Source organism: Apodemus sylvaticus, chromosome 2 (genome assembly GCF_947179515.1).
Source record: "Apodemus sylvaticus chromosome 2, mApoSyl1.1, whole genome shotgun sequence".
NCBI lineage: Eukaryota > Metazoa > Chordata > Mammalia > Rodentia > Muridae > Apodemus > Apodemus sylvaticus.
Genome location: NC_067473.1, coordinates 118953915 through 118973108, shown reverse-complemented (window position 1 = coordinate 118973108; position 19194 = coordinate 118953915). Strand labels below are relative to the sequence as shown.

General features: G+C 40.7%; 1 protein-coding gene across 1 annotated transcript in view; it reads left to right on the top strand.

The window, feature by feature from the left end:
* Window positions 1-430: 430 nt before the first annotated feature.
* Window positions 431-19194, top strand: part of Kbtbd12 (kelch repeat and BTB domain containing 12) — a 75981-nt gene continuing 57217 nt past the window's right edge. Inside the window, exons 1-4 of the mRNA XM_052174284.1 lie at window positions 431-901; window positions 8872-10047; window positions 13842-14112; window positions 16395-16545. Coding sequence (XP_052030244.1) covers window positions 8984-10047; window positions 13842-14112; window positions 16395-16545 — 1486 coding nt within the window. The 5' untranslated portion in view covers window positions 431-901; window positions 8872-8983. The remainder of the gene's footprint in view (window positions 902-8871; window positions 10048-13841; window positions 14113-16394; window positions 16546-19194) is intronic.

Genomic DNA, 19194 nt, shown 5'->3' with positions numbered 1-19194 from the left:
CTTTTTGGGGCTCCAGACTGACAGGACACCTTGGCCGCGAGCGCGCGGTCTGGCGCGGGAAGACCCCGCGCATGCGCAGAGGCCCTGCTGGGTGAGGGACGGCTGTGAGGTCTGTGCGGGACGGGCCGGCGCGGGAAGACCCCGCGCAGGCGCACACTGCGGCGCGTGTCCGAGCCGCTTCCCGCACGGAGACCGAGCACCTGTTACCTCTGGGTGGCCGCCAGCGCCCTCCTCGTCCTCGCTGGGACGTCGCTGTCCCCTGCACCCCCCTCGCTCCGTCTATTTATAGCATTTGTCCGCACCGGCCCATTTCGGGTAGTGTGGTCAGTCAGGCAGGCCTGCCCTGCCGCGCCCTCGCGACCCCGCGCTGTGCCTAGTCACGGCGCCATGGCGGCGGAGCGAGCGGGCCGGGCAGCAGCGAGTAAGTAGGGGCCTGGAGAGGGGACGCGCCCGCGCTCGGCCGGCCGGCGCGGGTCAGCGGCCGCTCCGGGCTCCCTGCGGCATAATCCATTCGCTAGAGCTGCAGGAAAATTCCCTTCCCTAAATGACCCGGCTGATTATTTTGCGACCCTGCTAGACTTTAAATGCCATCGAGGTAAGGGCTCTCCTGCCTTCCGAGAGCCCATAATAAAGCAGGGTTCGGTTCGTTTAAATTCAATCAGTGCTGAATGTATCCCTGGGCGACTCTCTTAACTTTAAAGCCAGGAATATAATTGCCTTGCATTTTCCCCACATGATTCTTAAGAGGAACTAATGAGCTATAATGCATATTAAAGCACTCGGAAAAGTATAAGGAACTGTGCGAATGCAGAACATTGTGTGTGCACCAAAGAGAAGAGAACGCTTATTTGTCTTTATCGTCTCTGTGACTCGTTATTGCAAGCCTTATGTATGTTTGAGGGTGAGTTATTCTTATTAATCAAATCAGGGAAACGACATCCTCGGGAAGGTTGGGTGTAATTAGGGTGGTATGCATGTTCAGCCATTTCCTAATGCAGGGCTGGGGAAAGCTGGTGATGGCAGAAACAATATACAGTAAGATGTTATAAACCAGGGGTCACAAACTTAGATGTCTGTAAAATTGTCCACAAGGAGAGAAATAGGGAAAGCAACATAAATAATGACTGACACTTGGGTCTCACACGGGTGGGCAGATGTGCCAACAGCTGGCTTTTGAAAACACATGCAAATAAGCCATGGTTGCCATATTTTTTTTTCTATAAATGCGGGAATGTTTCACGTTTGCTTCAGCTGGCTTTTCCCCAGGAATGAGGCCTCTATCTCAGAGAGCCAATAATGACTGTGATTAACTTTGAGGACGGGGATGAGAAGTAATGTCATAATGCCACAAATTTATAGGCGATGGAATAAAGTCTCCTGGAAGGATTCATAGTTGGACAAGAGGATAGTAACATAAAGCATTAAAGTGTGGTTTAAGCAAAATCAGAATCTCCAAATCTGGCATGTACATGCAAAGACATAAAGGGAAAAGGGCAGACATAGTAGCACATGCCTTTAATCCTAACACACAGGAGACAGAGGCAGGCAAGATTGCTGTGAATTAGAAGACAGCCAGGGCTACCTAGAAAGATCCTGCCTCAGAAATATTTATTCAGATATGGGGGTGGGGTAAGGTTATTAGGAATGATGTAGTATACAAAGCATTAGTTTGATCATACAACCATACTAAGCAACTCTTTGCTTTTTAATTACTCACTTTACATTCCTCTCCCTGTCACCCCTCCCACAATGTTCCCTCCCTCCCTCCTCCTCTTACCCTCTGAGCAGGTGGGGGCCCTCCTGGGTATCCCTCCGCCCTGGCACATCAAGTCTGTGAGGCTAGGCATGTCCTCTCCCACTAAGACCAGACAAGGCAACCCATCTAGAAGAACACCTGCTATGTACAGGCAACTACTGTGGGGATAGCTTGGGGATAGACTCTCCCCTCCTGCAACGTGCCTGGTCTTACTGATCTAAGCTCAGCAGGGTGGGGCCTGGCCTGGAGATCATGCCAGGTGTCAACACAGACATGAACAGAGAAGTGAATAAAACAAAACCCTTTACTTCAAGAAATGTTATCTGAGCTGAATTCTGAAGAGCTGGACAGGGGAAGAAGGATATTCCTGACACAGAATTACATGTATGCATTAGAATTGTTAGCACTTTGGCACTACAAAAAAAAAACAGTAAGGAAGGAAAGTCAGGAAGCACAAGCAGTGCTGGGAGGAGCCAGATCCAAGGAGCCTGCAAGACGGGAATGAGCAGTGCTGAAAATGGCCCTTGACAAGTATTTTTAATGTGAGGTAATAATTTTTTCACATGGTAGTCACTGACTTTTAAAAGGCTTCCTTAATATATGATTCTGCTTTGGAACTGGGAACACTGGAACTGGGACATTATTTTCGGATGTCATAATTGTTGATGTTTCTTGGTTTGTTAACCAAAGTCTGTTGAAGGCAATTTGGGGAAAACTAGATTTTTGGAGCCCTGCCCTTGCTACCTGTCTGCTCTTCAGCTGCTTTTTGTTTGATTGGTTGGTTGGTTGGTTGGTTGTTGGGTTTGGGTTTGTCTTTTTATTTTTTATTTTTGAGACAGGGTTTCTCTGTACAACTTCCCTGGCAGTCCTGGAGCTCACTTTGTAGACCAGGCTGGCCTCGAACTCAGAGAGAGTACTAGGATTAAAGACCTGTGCCGGGTTGGAGAGATGGCTCAGCGGTTAAGAGCACTGGCTGCTCTTCCAGAGGTCCTGAGTTCAATTCCCAGCAACCATATGGTGGCTCACAACCATCTGTAATGGGATCTCATGCCCTCTTCCGGTGTGTCTGAAGACAGTGACAATGTACTCATACATAAAATGAATTAAAAAAAATGTTTAAAAAAAAAAAAAGACCTGTGCCACCGTGCCCAGCTTTTCAGGATTTTTATAAATGTCCAAAGCTTTGATATTGATCATTTTTTCATAGTCTTAACCTATTCACTGTACCAGATATTTTTTTAAAAGATTTATTTATTTATTATATATAAGTACACTAGTTGTCTTCAGACACACCAGAAGAGGGCATCAGAACTCATTACAGATGGTTGAGCCACCATGTAGTAGCTGGGATTTGAACTCAGGACCCCTGGAAGAGTAGTCAGTGCACTTAACCACTGAGCCATATCTCCAGCTCTGTACCAAATATTTTTAGGGGGGAAATAAACACATAACAATTCTGAATCTAGTAACTTTCCCCATCACACAGTTCAATGCTGAAGAAGTGAACAAAGAGGTGGGGTTATAGCCACAAGATTTCAGACCAGAGAGGAGGTGTCTGCATTTTCCAGTCACTCATAAGTAGGGCTGCCTACACTTTGATATGTAAATTTACAAAATATGAAAATTCATAATTTTTTATTTCTCTGCATATGACATCAGATAATGTACAGATATCATTTGCAACACAGCTAAGGTTTTTGGAAACCATAAGTAATTGATATTAATGCAATCTTATATTCTAAACACAATTTATGAGGTTTTCAAAATATGCAAAGGGCATAAAGAATAATGAAGTGTGGATTGAGTCCTCACCATACAGCTAGGGAAATTAAACATTAATACAGTTTAAACTCCTTGTCATTCTTCTGTTTCCCTTTCTTGCACATCTCATGAAAGCAACTACTCTCCTGAATTCAGTGCTTATAGATACCCTTCATTTCTTTATGTTCCCTTACAGTTGTATGGATTCTTAAAAATACATTATTTTTAACCTTTTTATTTTGGTGTTTCCAATTTTACAGAAAAATTACAAGAATGATATTTAAAACTCCTGTAACACACTTTATCAAATTCATCTGCTCTTTAGATTTATGTCATCATAATATATGATCTATACTTTATTAGAACAGTATACTGTTTTGTACATTTTAAAAACATTAATAGTATGCAGCGTGTATTCTAGTTATTTTGTAACTATTTTGATACATGTGGATCATGTTTATTTTCCATTGTTCAATATTCTTTTGAGTGAATATGTTATAGTCTGTTAATGGATATTAAGTTGGTTTTTACTATTTCAAACAGTGATGCTATGAATTTTAATTATTTTAAATTCTGCTAAAGATGGAGAATTTTCTTAGAAAGGTTGTATCAATCATTGTTCAGAAAATGCAGCAACTGTAAAGATAATGGAAAGATGATAAAAATCAAACATTGTGAAAGCAAAACATTTGTGATTTGAAGAAATTGACATTTTTGCCCTATATTAAATTTATAGCAGTGCACATCTCTAAACTAACTCTAATGGACCTGGGTGTAACTGCACTTTGGATTTGCAGGGTAATTAGGCTTTATTCTTGTGATTTATATTTATCTTTGCTACTCATCTTTCTCCATTATTATGGGTACTGTTATTATGAATGCATCAGTTCAGTCTGCCATAAATTGGAGCAGAGAATAACTCCCCATTGATATCATTGAGAACATTTATACAATTTTGTTTTGCTGATGAAAGGAGAATGACTCTCTGCCCTCATTATGAGAAAAAGTTGCTGTCAGCTCTCTCCACTTCGGAGCTGTGCCTGTATCCACAAGTGATTTGTACATGCACCAAAATTATTGTCATTTGCAAAGTGTCTGTGCAGGTATGTCTCACCTTCACTTTACCAAGTAGAATTTATAAAGCTAATCACATATTGTACATATATAAATAACCTTATGCAGTTCTTCCACCTGTTCTTAATCTTATATAATTCTCAGAAGAAATTCCAAGTAAAGAATCTAGAACTTAAAGAGGCTATAAAATATGCTCATATTACTTCATTACAGTAGACAAGGAGTCAGATATTGGCCCTGTGAACAAACCCAAGGCCATACCCTTAACCGTGGAGAGTATCCTGAGTACTCTCTACTCTGTTTGCTGAGTCACTGTAACGGTAAAATCAACCTATTGTCAATTTGAGAGCTAAGGAATAAAATAACTACTTGATTTATATGCTTTATCTCCATTGTTCAGATAAAGAAATCAAGAGTAGGAAAAGTTAAATCATTTTAAGATGACAGTAAGTAAACAGCCTAAACTCCATTGGCCACATCAATACCTTCTGTACTCATTAAATGTAAAGAAAACGAATATTTTTTTGGAGTGTGGTAGCTGATTTAACATCCAGGCTTCCCTGCCCCCATAATTTCATCCATCAGACTAATTTGATCTGCAAAGCCAAAACAATTAGAATACCTTTCCAGAGTCTAAACAGCAATTAGAACAAGTAGGTATATGTATATGTCCATTTAAAAACATTCACAGTAAATGACTCATCAAAGTGTTTGAAACTGTTGTTTCTGTTTTAAAGTAAATTGAGTTTTTGCTTTTGTTGTTATTTGTGTAAGCCAATGTTGGAGAAAGAAGAACCACATCTGAATACACCATTTGTTCAAGAGACTAAATACAGATATAAATGATGTAGGCATATAGATATGAATAAGCAGTTGATTTTTTTCCAAGCAGAGCCAACCCTTTCTCAGAACTCTTCAGTTGAATTTAGAAAAGAAATGGAGATTAATCACCCAGACAGGATAGTGTCCTACTCACAGTCTAGAGAGTGGATTTATTTATAGCTTTGGAGCAATCGGCAACATGCCACTGTTTTTGCACAGTCTATGAGCTATGAACGGGTTTCATAATTTTAAATAGCTTTTAAAAGTCAAAAGAAGAATAATATTTCATGTCACGTGAAAATAGGGCATGTTGAATTTGTGAAATTCAAATTTCAGCATCCAAAATTCATCATACTGGAACACAGTCCTGTTCATTTGTTTATGTTTTCTTTCCCTGTGGCTGCTTCCACGCCATAAGAGCAACATTGAGTGGTTGTGACAGAGCCCAGATGGCCTGCCTGGCATGGCTACCATTTAGCCATACTTTCCAGCTCTTGCACTAGACGGGACACAGACTCTGAGGTCAGATGGAACTGGGTCCATAATTCAGTCCGTTCCCATGATAATGCCTTGGCCATTTTTATGAGAAGCCAATAGACAATACCTCACCAAGTAGTCCTGGCTGCTCTAAAACTCACAATGTAGATCAGGCTGTACTGAGCTTTTAGAGATCCTCCAGCGTCCGTCTCTGAAGTGCTTGGATTAAAGGTGTGTGTTACCATGCCAAGCTTGTGACTGGCACTTTCTATGAAGGAGGAGTAAAGATTCGAGATTCTGATGGTTCTACTTGACAGTACGGTATCTGAACATATAAAACATCAACCCAGTGATGTACATAATTACAGCTACCTGGAGCAACTTTCTTCAACATGTCTTCAAATGTCATTTATACAAGTAAGGATCCTAGATTACAAATAATAGCATTCCCAATTCAAATTGGCTTTAACTGTCTCAAAGCTGTAAGCCCATCTTCAAACCTATTGCTCTGGATGCTCTGCCTCCTTCCCTGAATTTGCTCTGTCCTGCTGCTGTCTCCGGAGCATGGCTGCAACAGTGTCTAACATGTGGATGTCCCAGCTATAGAGCCAAGGCCAGAAGTTCACTGCTATAGATACCCTTGGGTGTTGTGTCTGTCCTTGAACCAGTAGCAGTAGGGCCAGCCTTCCCAGGCACACCAAGGTTAGATACTAAAGGAAGCTCAGCATCATCCACCATAAAATCTGTGAGATACCACCAGGAGAGATAACTCAACAGCTAAGAGGACTGGCTACCCTTCCAAAAGATCCGGGTTTTATATCTAACGTGTACACGTGGCTTACAACTGTGTGCAACTCCAGTTCCAGGGGATCAGACAACTTTTGCCTGACCTCTGTAGGTACCACAAACACAGTGCACAATTATACATGCAGGCAAAATAAATATCTATACACATAAAATAAAAATAATAAAACATTTTAAATACCACTTAGCATGTTTATGAGCAAACATAGATTCATTAGCTATTTAACTTGAACTTCTTGAAAGTAGTGATGTCTGGTTTTTTTTTATCACAATAGCCAAATGTAGTACCAAAAAAAGTCCATCAGGTAGAATTTGGCTCCATTTTATATATGTGAAATCCTAGGATTATAATCATAAGCTTTGGGTCTCAAGTATCTGAGTTCTAACATTATCAAGATCCACAGTCTAGGAACTGGCCAAACTGCCTGTGGTGTATTAGATCAAGGGCATTCCTCTTAGAAGGTGCACTTGGCCTTCTGACATCATGAATGCTGGTATCCTTCAAGGAATTCTCACACATCTATACAAATAAAATACTAGACCTTTTAAAAAACATTACTTACTTAAAAAGAATTCTTATGTCAATCCATGGTACACAGCTTGCCTAGCACATGTGATAGCCTGTGCACAATTCTCAGATCTAAACCAAAACCAACCAACCAACCAACAATCAAACAAACAAACAAACACCAAAACCATAAGTTCTTTTTACTCCTCAGAATTTAATAGCTGATGTGATTATATGTCAAGACACTTTTATAATGTGATTTTGGCATAGTAGGTGTAAAAAACTTACAGCAATCTCATAATTGCCCATAATTGGATACTCACAGATAAATAAAATAAATAAAAAATCAGAGGTTTGCTTTTAACTGGAAAGCCATCTCCAAGAAAGCTTTAAGTGTTACGGAAGCAAAACTGAAGAGTCAGTGTTGTGACAGTGTCCAGCTAGTAGGGTCTTGTGTCCATTTGGGTTCTCAGCTCTGGTGGTTGTTATGGCATATGCTCAGACCAAGTGCTTCTTGGGTCTTTGTCACTGTACAATGAGACATCCCTACCATGTGTATATCACTTATCTCTTGAAACGAAATTTACTTCAACCCTCAAAAAGAAGAAAAAAAGATATCTCATGAAATGTCTAATTCTTTACAGGGCTATGGAAATTCGGGGACTCACTCCCCATTCTAGCTGAAAAATATAACCTGTTCTTATAACTGCCACCTTACTTTCTTCCACACTAACTCTGCCACAGTCACCATCTCACTGCCTGTGGCTCTGTAGCCAAGTGAGAACTAGAAAAGAGAACCAGAGAACTAGGGCCCTCTCCTCACAGGAGCTGCTGGCTCTGGGAAAGTCTTTCTTTAAATCAAAGCAGCTAATTAACTTCCTTGAAACCTCATGTTTGCATCGCCTGGGGAAGGCGAAGGTGACACCACCAGCTTAGAGACTTTTAATTAGACTAGGGCTTTTAAAGGCAAGAAGCAATTCAGTCCATGCCGCTGTGAAATGGGGAACAAAGGAAAACTGGGTGAGGAAGGAGGACGAGTTTAGGTTTAAGTTTTAAATATCATGAATTCTCAGAGCAGCAGCCATTGGCCTGTGCTTTAAAGCTCAGAAGAAATGAAATTTTCATTACCTACCAGTCTGAATAATCTTTCCCGTGCCAAAATTTAATCAGCAAGGACTTTGTTTCAGTCATCTCGCTTCTAGGGTCTATGTAACCCTCATCACAGTCATATGGATTAGTCATTATATATACAGCTGTGTGTTGTAGAGGAGTTGAGTATAACCCACATGCAACACTGCATCTCCTTAGAAATGATATTAACTGATAGCCCTGAATTCCCAGCCTACAGGCTGGCCCTTCTGATAACTAGAATTGGAATTGCAAAACGTGTTTATCTTTTTATTTCTTTCTTCCTTCACTCTGAGACTCTCCAGTCCTAGGGGGGCAGGGTGGTGGGAACCACCGATGATTAGAAACTATTGCAGCAGCAGTTAATAATTGATGATTTACATATCAAAGTCTTTTTTGCGATACAAAGTAGTTGTCCTAAATTGCTCTGTTCTGAATGTTTAATATGTATTTGTAAATACTTCTTAGCACTAATGCTACATGTTAAGTATGGGGAATTTTTTTTTTCTTAGACAAAACCTGCTTCTTTTCTTACCCGCAGGAATGCTTCATGGCATCTCTGTTGGTTTGTGAGTAATCAGAAATGCAAATAGCTCCTCAGGAATCAAGCTAAGCTCAAAGAACTCTTACTTACCAATTTCAAGGAGTGCATCATGGAGTGCAAGACTAAGGAAAAACACCAGCATAGCTTGAACTTACTAGATAAAATTAAGAATATGAAGGAGTTAGAAGAAATGATTGATGTAGTGCTCATAGCAGAGGAGGAGAAATTTCCTTGCCACAGACTGGTCCTTGCTGCCTTCAGTCCTTATTTCAAGGCTATGTTCACCTGCGGGCTACTTGAGTGCACTCAGAGGGAGGTCATACTCTATGACATCACAGCCGAAAGTGTATCAGTGATACTAAACTACATGTACAGTGCTGTTCTGGAGATCAATAACGCCAACGTACAGACCGTAGCAATGGCCGCCTATTTTATGCAGATGGAAGAAGTCTTTAGTGTGTGTCAAAACTATATGATGGACCACATGGATGCCTCTAACTGCATAGGAATTTATTACTTTGCAAAACAAATTGGAGCAGAAGATTTATCTGATCAGTCAAAGAAGTATTTATATCAGCACTTTGCCGAGGTAAGCCTTCATGGAGAAATACTAGACATCGAAGCTCACCAGCTTCTGGCACTTATTAAATCTGATGATCTGAATATATCCCGAGAAGAGAGCATTCTGGACTTGGTTCTGAGATGGGTCAATCATAACCAAGCTTTGCGCACAGAGCATCTTGTTGAGCTTTTGAAGCAAGTCAGATTGGAACTTATAAATGCTTCCTTCCTAAGACAGGCCCTCAGAAGGAACACGATGCTCCTTTGTGATGGCAGTTGCATTGACATAATCCAGAATGCGTTCAAAGCCATCAAGGCACCTCAGCAGCACTCCTCTAACCTTCGCTATGGCATGGAGACCACCAGCCTTCTGCTTTGCATTGGGAACAATTCTTCTGGAATCAGATCACGGCACAGGAGCTATGGAGATGCAAGTTTTTGTTATGACCCTGTATCACAGAAGACCTATTTTATCTCATCACCCAAGTATGGGGAGGGTTTGGGTACCGTGTGCACTGGGGTAGTCATGGAAAACAATACTGTAATTGTGGCTGGAGAAGCAACTGCCACTAGGCTCTCTAGGCAGAAGAGCAAGAATATTGAAATCTATAGGTTTGTATCTCATAGCAGGTTTGGTATTTTTTGTTTTGTGTTGTTGAAAAAGAGTTTCATTATGCAGCCATGACTGTCTAAGAACTCTCTGTGTAGACTAGGGTGGTCTGAACTCACAGAAATCTGCCTGTCTCTGCCTTCTCAACAGTATATATATATTTTTTTAAATCTTGTTTTGGCATTAGCAGTTGAAGTAGTACTGTGAGGGATCACATCTTAAATAATATAAAGTAAAAATTTAATAGAAGTCATAAAAATAATATACAGGACATCATATATATGCATATAATATTTATAATGGTCATTCATATTTTAAAATTATTTCCTCTTTATTGTTTTGTGTTATTATTGTTTTGGGTTTTGGGTTTTTTTTTTTTTTTTGCCTGCATTTAGGCAGTGCTAGGGACCAGATTCATGGCCTCAGACATATTGAGCAAGTGCTCTATCACTGAGTCCCACCCACAGCCTGCTTTATTCCCTTAATTGTCAAGATATAATTGAATTGTTTGTTTATATAAACTTATGCGTGCTAAGATTATAAGCACATGACATCACACCTGTCTAGAACCTTTTATCTTAGCCAGGAAGTTTTCATTCTGTGTCCTCAGTTTGTGAATCATTCCTAAAACCTTCTGCATTACAGAACTTTTGAAGAATGCCTCCATTATAGTAAAAGGAACAAGAACACCTACTTAGACATAGTTTATTGTCTGTATCATAATTGTGAAAACACATTTACTTTATGACCTAATCGTAAATATTTGTGAGTGCTTACTGTTTAGAGCTAACTACATGAGTATGAAATATACACATAGAATACCCCCTGCTGGATCTTTTCTCTTATTAGATCCTTCTTGTCTGGGTTTATTCAGATTTTTCCATCAGGATGCAATTCTTTGTGGCAGGAAAAATGGGGCAAAGAAGGAATTTAGAACTCTGCTGTTGCTTCATCATTTATTAGCACTACACCTCTGTTCTGAGCCTTTCTGTCTTTTGCACAGTCATGGCTTAAGGAATATGCCTCATCTCCTCCTTTGGGATGGGTTACAGAGTCCTGGGTAAATGGCCTGAACCCACACCCATGGGGATCAAGCATGTCACAGCCTAAAGGAGCATCCTTCCTCGGAATTACCAGTAGACTGCAAATTGGATATGAAGGCCTTACAGGAGGAGGAACTCTGATTTTCCTGGCAGGACTCTTGCAGCTCTGTTTCCCGGTGTGGCACATGATTTGTACTGGTGCCCTTTATCTTGGGACCTTAATTAAAGCGCCCTGGGCTCTTCAGATATCTCGTTTCCCCCTTACACAGGCTACTCACCTCTCACCAGAGATTGTTGTTAATAAGAATCAACCCTACCATGTGCTTCATTCTGTTCTGACCCTTAAACATCTTCATCTTCATTCCGAAAGCCCTCTTCCCTCTCTTGCAGCAATGTCTAATTGCACACTCCCTCGTTTCATTTTTAAACTGTCTTAGATCAGCCAGGGTCCTGTCGCCAATGACTCCTTCACATTGGTCAGAATTAAGGCTAAAGTTACTAGTTTCTTCCACCTTTAATGTTGATGTGAAATTGTTAGAAAGGCAAGTATAGTCAGAGTATCAAAAGCATTGCTTTGGACTTAAGTGGGACAACATACTTCCTCATAGTTGTCTACTACATTGGACTCTGGAGAGCCCAGAGAGAGTCCTGTCTCCCTAAGATCCTTGTCTCACAAGACTTTTAATCTCCTAGCTTCACTGCAAGTCACTTTGGTAGCAATTTTGTGATAAAGGAGGGAACTTAATTGTCCTATGGTGGACACTTGCAATATTATTTTATAGTAATACTTCACTATTTTAATATTATTCCTTATCGCTTTGATCTTTGTCCAGATGTTCTTCAGGGTACCTATGTTGCACAGTTCATAGCTGTCCGTGCAAGTGTATTTCTTCTTGACTTACAGTAGAAAACGGGCAAATAGCCTTGTAGGCCATCCCTTTCCATCTTCTTTCTCCATCCTCCCACTTTGGCTGGCATATGAAGTAAGTGAGCGTGCACCAATTCCATCCTGTCATGTCTTCCTAAATTATGCCTCAGAAAGCCCCAACCATCTCTGGTTCTATTTATATATTCACTCACTTAGCTCCTCTTAAGAGACACCAGCATATAGACACATGATCTTCCTCATCTTTAAAAGTCTATACAGTTAAAAATTAGTGAAGATACTCCTTGAAATTCCAGGAACTCTGGCTTCCTCTCTAGAACTGCATAGAAGACAGCGCTGGAAGGTTTGATAAATCTTCCTGCAGCAGTGACAAGCCACACATGCCTCTAGGAAAGGAACATGCCTTTCAACTTTCCTGTCAAGCCCGAAGCAGAATGTTCTCTGGGGAATGTGAGAGTTGGCCCAGAACAAGTGGGAGAAGCTCTGATTAGATGACTAACTGTCGAGTGTTCCTTAAAAGCTGTACTTTGTACAAAGCACACATAAGTGCTGCAGGCTTGCTCTTGTCTCCAAGCAGAACACCTGGGTTGGGTTGGTTTTTTCCACGTTCCCGAGTTTTGTCTTTATGTTCCACATAAACTTTTCTAGATTTTTCTGAGACATTTAATTTCAGATATTTTATCCCACTATCCCTGTGTTTCTGTCTTTCTCCTACCAAATGTCTCACATTATAATTGGAAAAATACACTTATAAACCATGCGATCACACATATCTGTAACCAACCATCTAAGAGGTTGAGGCAAGAGGATGGAAAGGCTTAGGCCAGCTTGGGCTACACACTGAGACTTTTTTTTTAAAAACAAACAAACAAACAAGTATTGTGAGGAAAGTCAAAACACAGCCATAAACTAATACAATCAGGGGATTTATAATATAAATAATCATCAGTTGCTGTGTTGTGTTCCAGAAGACACTGACAAGACACCTATCTGAGGATCCACATCTCTCAAGACTCTTTCTAAACAGATATAACTATTCATGAAGGAAATTACCCAAATAACCATATCTAGTAGATGAAAATAGACATTAGATGCCCAAAAACATCCATAGATGGGTTTTTACACAATGCTTTTGACCCAAAACTACAACTTAAATAGCAACCAGGCAAGGTAGTGAATCCCTTTAATCCTAGTATTTGAGAGGCCAGGGACAGCCTGGTCTACAGCCAAGGCTAGGCTGGTCAATAGCCAGGGCTACATAAAGAGGCCCTGTTTTTGACTGTTGTTGTTGTTTGTTTGTTTGTTCTGTTTAATCCACCTATGTAGAATTTACAGTTAGAAATTCTAAGTTGAGATACTTTAAATTATCTGTTTTAAAACTATGATTCCTTCAATGCTGTTCTAAAGTGCTATTCCTTATCCAAATATTCAGGATATTTTGTATTTTTATCTCTTTGTTCATTTATGTTAAAGTTAAAAACTGATTTTTCTGAAAGATTTTTCTATTCCTGGTTTTCTTTTCCAGAATTAGGAAATACTGAAAACTAGTCTGAGTAAGGTCTACTCTTTCTACATGTCTGCTTTTTTCAGGGAGATGAAGAATACATTTCAGCACATTATGTTTTGTTCATTGATCCTTGGAGGAAAAAGAAAGCAAATATAAATATATATTCCCATCTTTTCTCCTTTAGTTAGAAGATCAGGGTCACATTGTTTTATGATGGAAAAAAAGTTAAATGTGTTTCTTGGGTAAGTTGTTGCCATGGTAACTCTAATCCTAGATCTCTCTCTCTCTCTCTCTCTCTCTCCTTCCCTCTCCCTCCCCCTCCCCTGCCCTTTCTCTCTCCCTCTCCCTGTTAACTTGCAGGTATCATGATAGAGGAAACCAGTTTTGGGAAAAGTTATGCACAGCTGAATTTCGAGAGCTCTATGCTCTGGGCAGCATCCATAATGACCTCTATGTCATAGGAGGACAGATGAAAATTAAAAACCAGTACCTCATAACAAACTGTGTTGATAAGTACTCTGTAGATCAAGACATCTGGAAACGAGTCTCTCCCCTTCCACTGCAGCTGGCATGTCATGCTGTGGTGACAGTGAACAATAAACTGTATGTCTTCGGAGGCTGGACCCCTCAGGTTAAGAAATGCCTTGCATATCTGCCTGCTGTGGCTGGCTTTGCTGGAAAATGTAGCAGTTGTTGAGTAGTAAAGATTATGGCTTACATTTTGACAAAATGGTTTTAAGCCCATACAATATAAACTTAATTCTTGAATGTGTCAAAGCAGTTTCAGAAAATTGATTTTTTAAAATGTGTTATTTATAAAATTGGTGCATTTAGTATTCATGCTATTCTATAGACTTCATAATTCTTCTCCTACTGGCTAATTGGTAAAGATCCCCTTGCCAAGGAACAGTTACAGGGAGCATCTAAGTAAAGGGAGCAGCTGGATCCTCATTCCTGTCCTTCCATCTAACCTCTGTATGACTAGAGGCTACAGGTCCTTCCCTCTGACCACTCACTGTGTGATCAATGGCTAGTCTAGGCCATTTCTACATTTAGGATTCTTGCGGCCGGGGCTGGGGAAATGTTTCAGTCAGGAAGATGCTTGTTGTACAAGCATGAGGACTTGAGTTTGATTCCTGCACCCATGTAAAAGCCTGTAATCCCAGCACTGAGGAGCCAGAGACAGGAGGACCCCTGGTGCATGCTGGCTAGCTAGTTTTGTCAAATTGACAAGTTCCAGATTTGGTGATCTATCTTGCCTTAAAAACATAAGACAGATCCTCCTGAGGAACAGTTGGGTTTAACATCTGGTTTGCATATGTACATGTACATGAACACCCTTATTGACCATGAGTAAGCATACACACACACACACACACACATGGGAAACCAGAATATTGATTCCATAGTGGCACAATCATTTCTAAGAAAGTGTGTTGTGACTAAACATTAACTGTCATTCCTGGACATCGGCAATATCAAGAGAATACTGTTGACCCTGAAGTCCAGTGGAAGTGATGGCAAGTCAAAACAGAGGTCAGCAGTGTGGCCACAGTGGCCCTGTGTCCTTTTGGGGTCCTTGTGAATCTTTGGCATCTATGGTGGTATAGATAACTCTCACTTGCTCTTTGGATGTCTCTGTAATATAAATTAATTTTTGCCTGTAGTTTCTCTTATTTTATAAAATTTGTCTCATTATAAAACTCATGTTTTTGCATTCCCTTCATAAGCTTGAAAAACTTATTATTTGTACTTTATACATTTATATCCACGCTGCAGATCAAAAATAGTACAGATTTCATCACAGCAAGTATTTGACATTATCTGTAGGTAGGTACATTTTCAAAACTATCCACCTTCACAGTGAATTTACACACCTCAAAACAACTCAGAAGCTTTGCCTTACTAGAGTGGAGATTAAATACCTGCATCAGAAGGAAAGTGAAAGCAGCAAAGGAGGTGTTTGTTACTTTGTAATCTCTGAATGCTGTGTTGTATAACTAGGCAATCTCTCTGGGCCTCAGACACCGCACATGATAACAGGCGCTGAGGGCTCAGTGTCCTAGCTTTCGTTGTCCTTAAAGCTGTTGATAAAGAGGTGCATACAAGTTTCCTAAGGGTGGCAATTGCCTCTTTGTTGTAAAGTTGAACTCAAACAAGAGACACATCAATCCTTAACTTGAAGTTGTTATAAAGTTCTAGGTATTATATATTAACATTTTAATTATCTAAAAGTTTATGGGTAAAAGCCACTTGTATCTCTATAAGAATAAATGTATTCAGTTTTTACTAATTAATCATTAAATAAATATATACATATATAAAGTAAGTAAATATGTAAATACAACCCCAAGTAATTTATGTTAATCCTATTATCTTAAAAATTGAAATCAGGTTATTTACATATAGTTCATAATTAGGGTCTACAATCCTCTAATTACTAAAACAGCAAAAGTATTTTCAAACTTTTTATAGGTTAGAAACTTTTTATAGGGCAAAAAATATAAAGAAAATGCATTATGATTATTAAAATTAATTCTTCATGAATACTATTAAAATTCATAACTGTGAAGTTTGCTAAGGATAGAATTTACTTTATACACTGTTCAAGAGAGCATACTTTGCTTTTATTAATAAAGATTTTACAACTGCTTTATTTTTGCTGTCTCAATGTGAAAAATCACTGATTGCTGTAAACCAGCATGCTAGCTAGCTCCACTGCACATATGAATTCCTCTGATGTTGACAGCGTACTTACAACCCCAAGTCTCAGGGCTCGGCAAGTCTGGGAGTCTGCGGGAGACAGTTAACCTCCGTTCATCTCCTCTGCCTCTGCTTTGATTAATTGTATCCAAAGGCTCACAAAGGCCTCCAAGTGGTCTGCTGCTACATTTGCTGTCATATTTCACACAGATGGATCTTCCTGATGAAGAGCCTGATCGATTAAGCAACAAACTGTTGCAGTATGACCCCAGCCAAGATCAATGGAGAGAGCGGGCGCCCATGCAGTACTCTAAGTACCGATTCAGTGCAGCCGTCGTCAACAGTGAGATCTATGTTCTGGGTAAGAAACAGCAGATTGCTCAGAATGTAGCCACTTTTATTACTACAACAGTGTGTTCCTGTAAAAACAAAAGTTTCCCTTCCTCTTGTATCTTAGTTTAAATATGCATGCATTAGTGGTGAAAAGTTATTTCTTGTTTTCTAGAGCAAAAGTAAAATCAGATTAAGTCTTAGAGGGCAAAACTATTTTTATGGCATCTTCAAGGGCCTAGAGTGCAAAAGCAGCAGAGAGCTGTCCTATGGGACACAGGCTCATGAAATAGAAGAAGTCTTTGTCCATTTTCAGTTGGTGAAATGTGGGTTTTGCAGCCAACTGTGGTTGTGTTGTTAAAGAGAAACCCATGGCAAGACAGACTGCCACAGAGTCTGCAGTTTTCTTCCTTTTGCCCAACCTCCAAATTTCTAAAAGCATACTGCCAAGTAATGGATGCATTCCCCATCCACTCCTGAAGAACTACAGTTCACTAGAAATGTCTATGGTTGGTAAGAATTCCAGAGCTCTCCTGTAGGTACTATTCCTTCCCCCAGTCATTGCATCTTCCTGCTTCATTGTGCCTTAGTTTTCAGAGCAGGTCTCTTCTTTCTGACCTCTCCTTCTGTCATCCTACCATACATACACCCCACCCACCTGCCCAGATTTGGGAAGACTGCGGTATGAGGCTGGTCCTCTCCGTCCTTCTGTGTGCGTGAGTGGCTGGACTATCAGGAGGTGAGAGGAGGCAAGGAAATGACAAAGAAGAGATGAGCTCTGGAGAAAAGCAAACCAGGCCTCTACGGAGACAGTTTAAAAAAGAAAACACAGGAAATGCAGGCTGTTATCTTGGGATTTTTCACCACATGGGACAAAGCAATTCATATACCCAAATATTAAAATTATTTTATTTAAGAATAATTGTGAAACATAATTTATGATTACCTGTTAAGAGACTCACAATTATAATTAAATTTTTTCCTTTAGATAAATATCCCTTATTTGTTATAACCAGAATAAGAGCTCTTTCTAACAAAGGAGCTCACCTAAGCTGGATATGTGATGAAATGATAATTCTTTTGGATGCTGGTGGGAAAGGGCACCTAGAAGCCACCTTGGAATCCCATTCTTCATAGCATGGAGAGTGTCCACTGGGCGAGCACCAGGTGAATGTAAGGGACATTTATGTCAGAGCATATGCTATGCTTCAGGAGGGGAGCAGGACCAAGAGCAGGAAGGAGAAGGCAGGGCAAGTGGTGGCTGCAGTTTGGGGTGAGACAAGGGTGACCAGAGGAGAGGATAAGAGATGTGGAGTGGAGGAGCCCACTATGGACAGAGCTGAGCCCGCGGTGCAGGCGCACTGTTCCCTGGCTCCTCATCACTGTGACTGAACACCTGACAGAAGCAGCGGGAAGGAGGGAAGGTTTACTGTGCCTCGTAGTTTACTGTGGCCTGTGGTTTCGGAGGGATTTCAGTCCACTATAGAAGGTACATGACGGTGGTCTGTGGTGGAAGTGGGAGGCAGTGGCTAGTTCACATGGCATGAAGCAAAAATATGACAGAAACCTGTGGTGGATATGGCTTTCTAAGTCCCACTCCAGGTAACCTACTTTAGCCAGTGTCTTATCAGGTTTCTATTCCTGCACAAATATCATGACCAAGAAGCAAGTTGGGAAGGAAAGGGTTTATTCAGCTTACACTTCCACATTGCTGTTCATCACCAAAGAAAGTCAGCACTGGAGCTGATGCAGAGGCCATGGAGGGATGTTTCTTACTGGCTTGCTTCCCCTGGCTTTCCCAGATTGCTTTCTTATAGGCATACTAGAAGATGGGTCCTAGTGGAAAGAAATTGCATCATTAGGCTGTGGTGTCAAAGGGCTTAACTAGAAAGTATATTCCAGGCAAATTTTAACTAGATGATAATAATTTAGCTGTATTGATAGATAAAATATACTTTTAGTCAACTACAAAAATATTTAATTTCCAGCTGAGGTAAATGGAGCAAGCTCAGTAACCCTATCTTCCCATTAAATAGAACTGCAGAACATGGCCGAAATGTATGCAAAAGACCCTTGAGAGGCAGGTGCAGCTGCTGAAGCACTCGGTTTCCCTCCTGTGTCCGCTAACCTGAACTTGCTGCAGCTGAAACTCAGAAGAACATATTCTCTGTGCAGACAGAGCTCTGAGAGAAGCCATGTAGTTCTGGCCTGAATTACTGGAGAGGAACCTTGTATTTCTCTGAATAGGAGTTTCTCCCTACTTTCCTTCTGTCTTCTGTGTCTCCCTCCTCCCTTCCTCCTATCTTGCCATTTAGGCCAATCAGAGCTAAGTGTGGCTGAACAGGAAGACTAGAATCCTGAGTTTCTATGCAGAGAACCAGTACAGAGAGAGACTAGAGATGTCAGTCTCCTGGAGTCTTGGGTTGTGGACTCCCAGGGCTCACCTCTGGTGATGCCTGCCCTGATACTCTCATACTACACTCACTGAGAACTAAAATCACAGTTGAGCATGGCCAGGCCTCCGCTGATTACCCAGATGATGAACTTCATAGAGCACATCAAAGAGCACTGCACACGCTTGGACTCTAAGCAGACCCTAGAACAGCATCACAGAAAGCGGATGGAGCTTCTGTCCTGCACCTGACCAGTTTAAATGTTGACAAGGGCGCAAAGAAGGAGG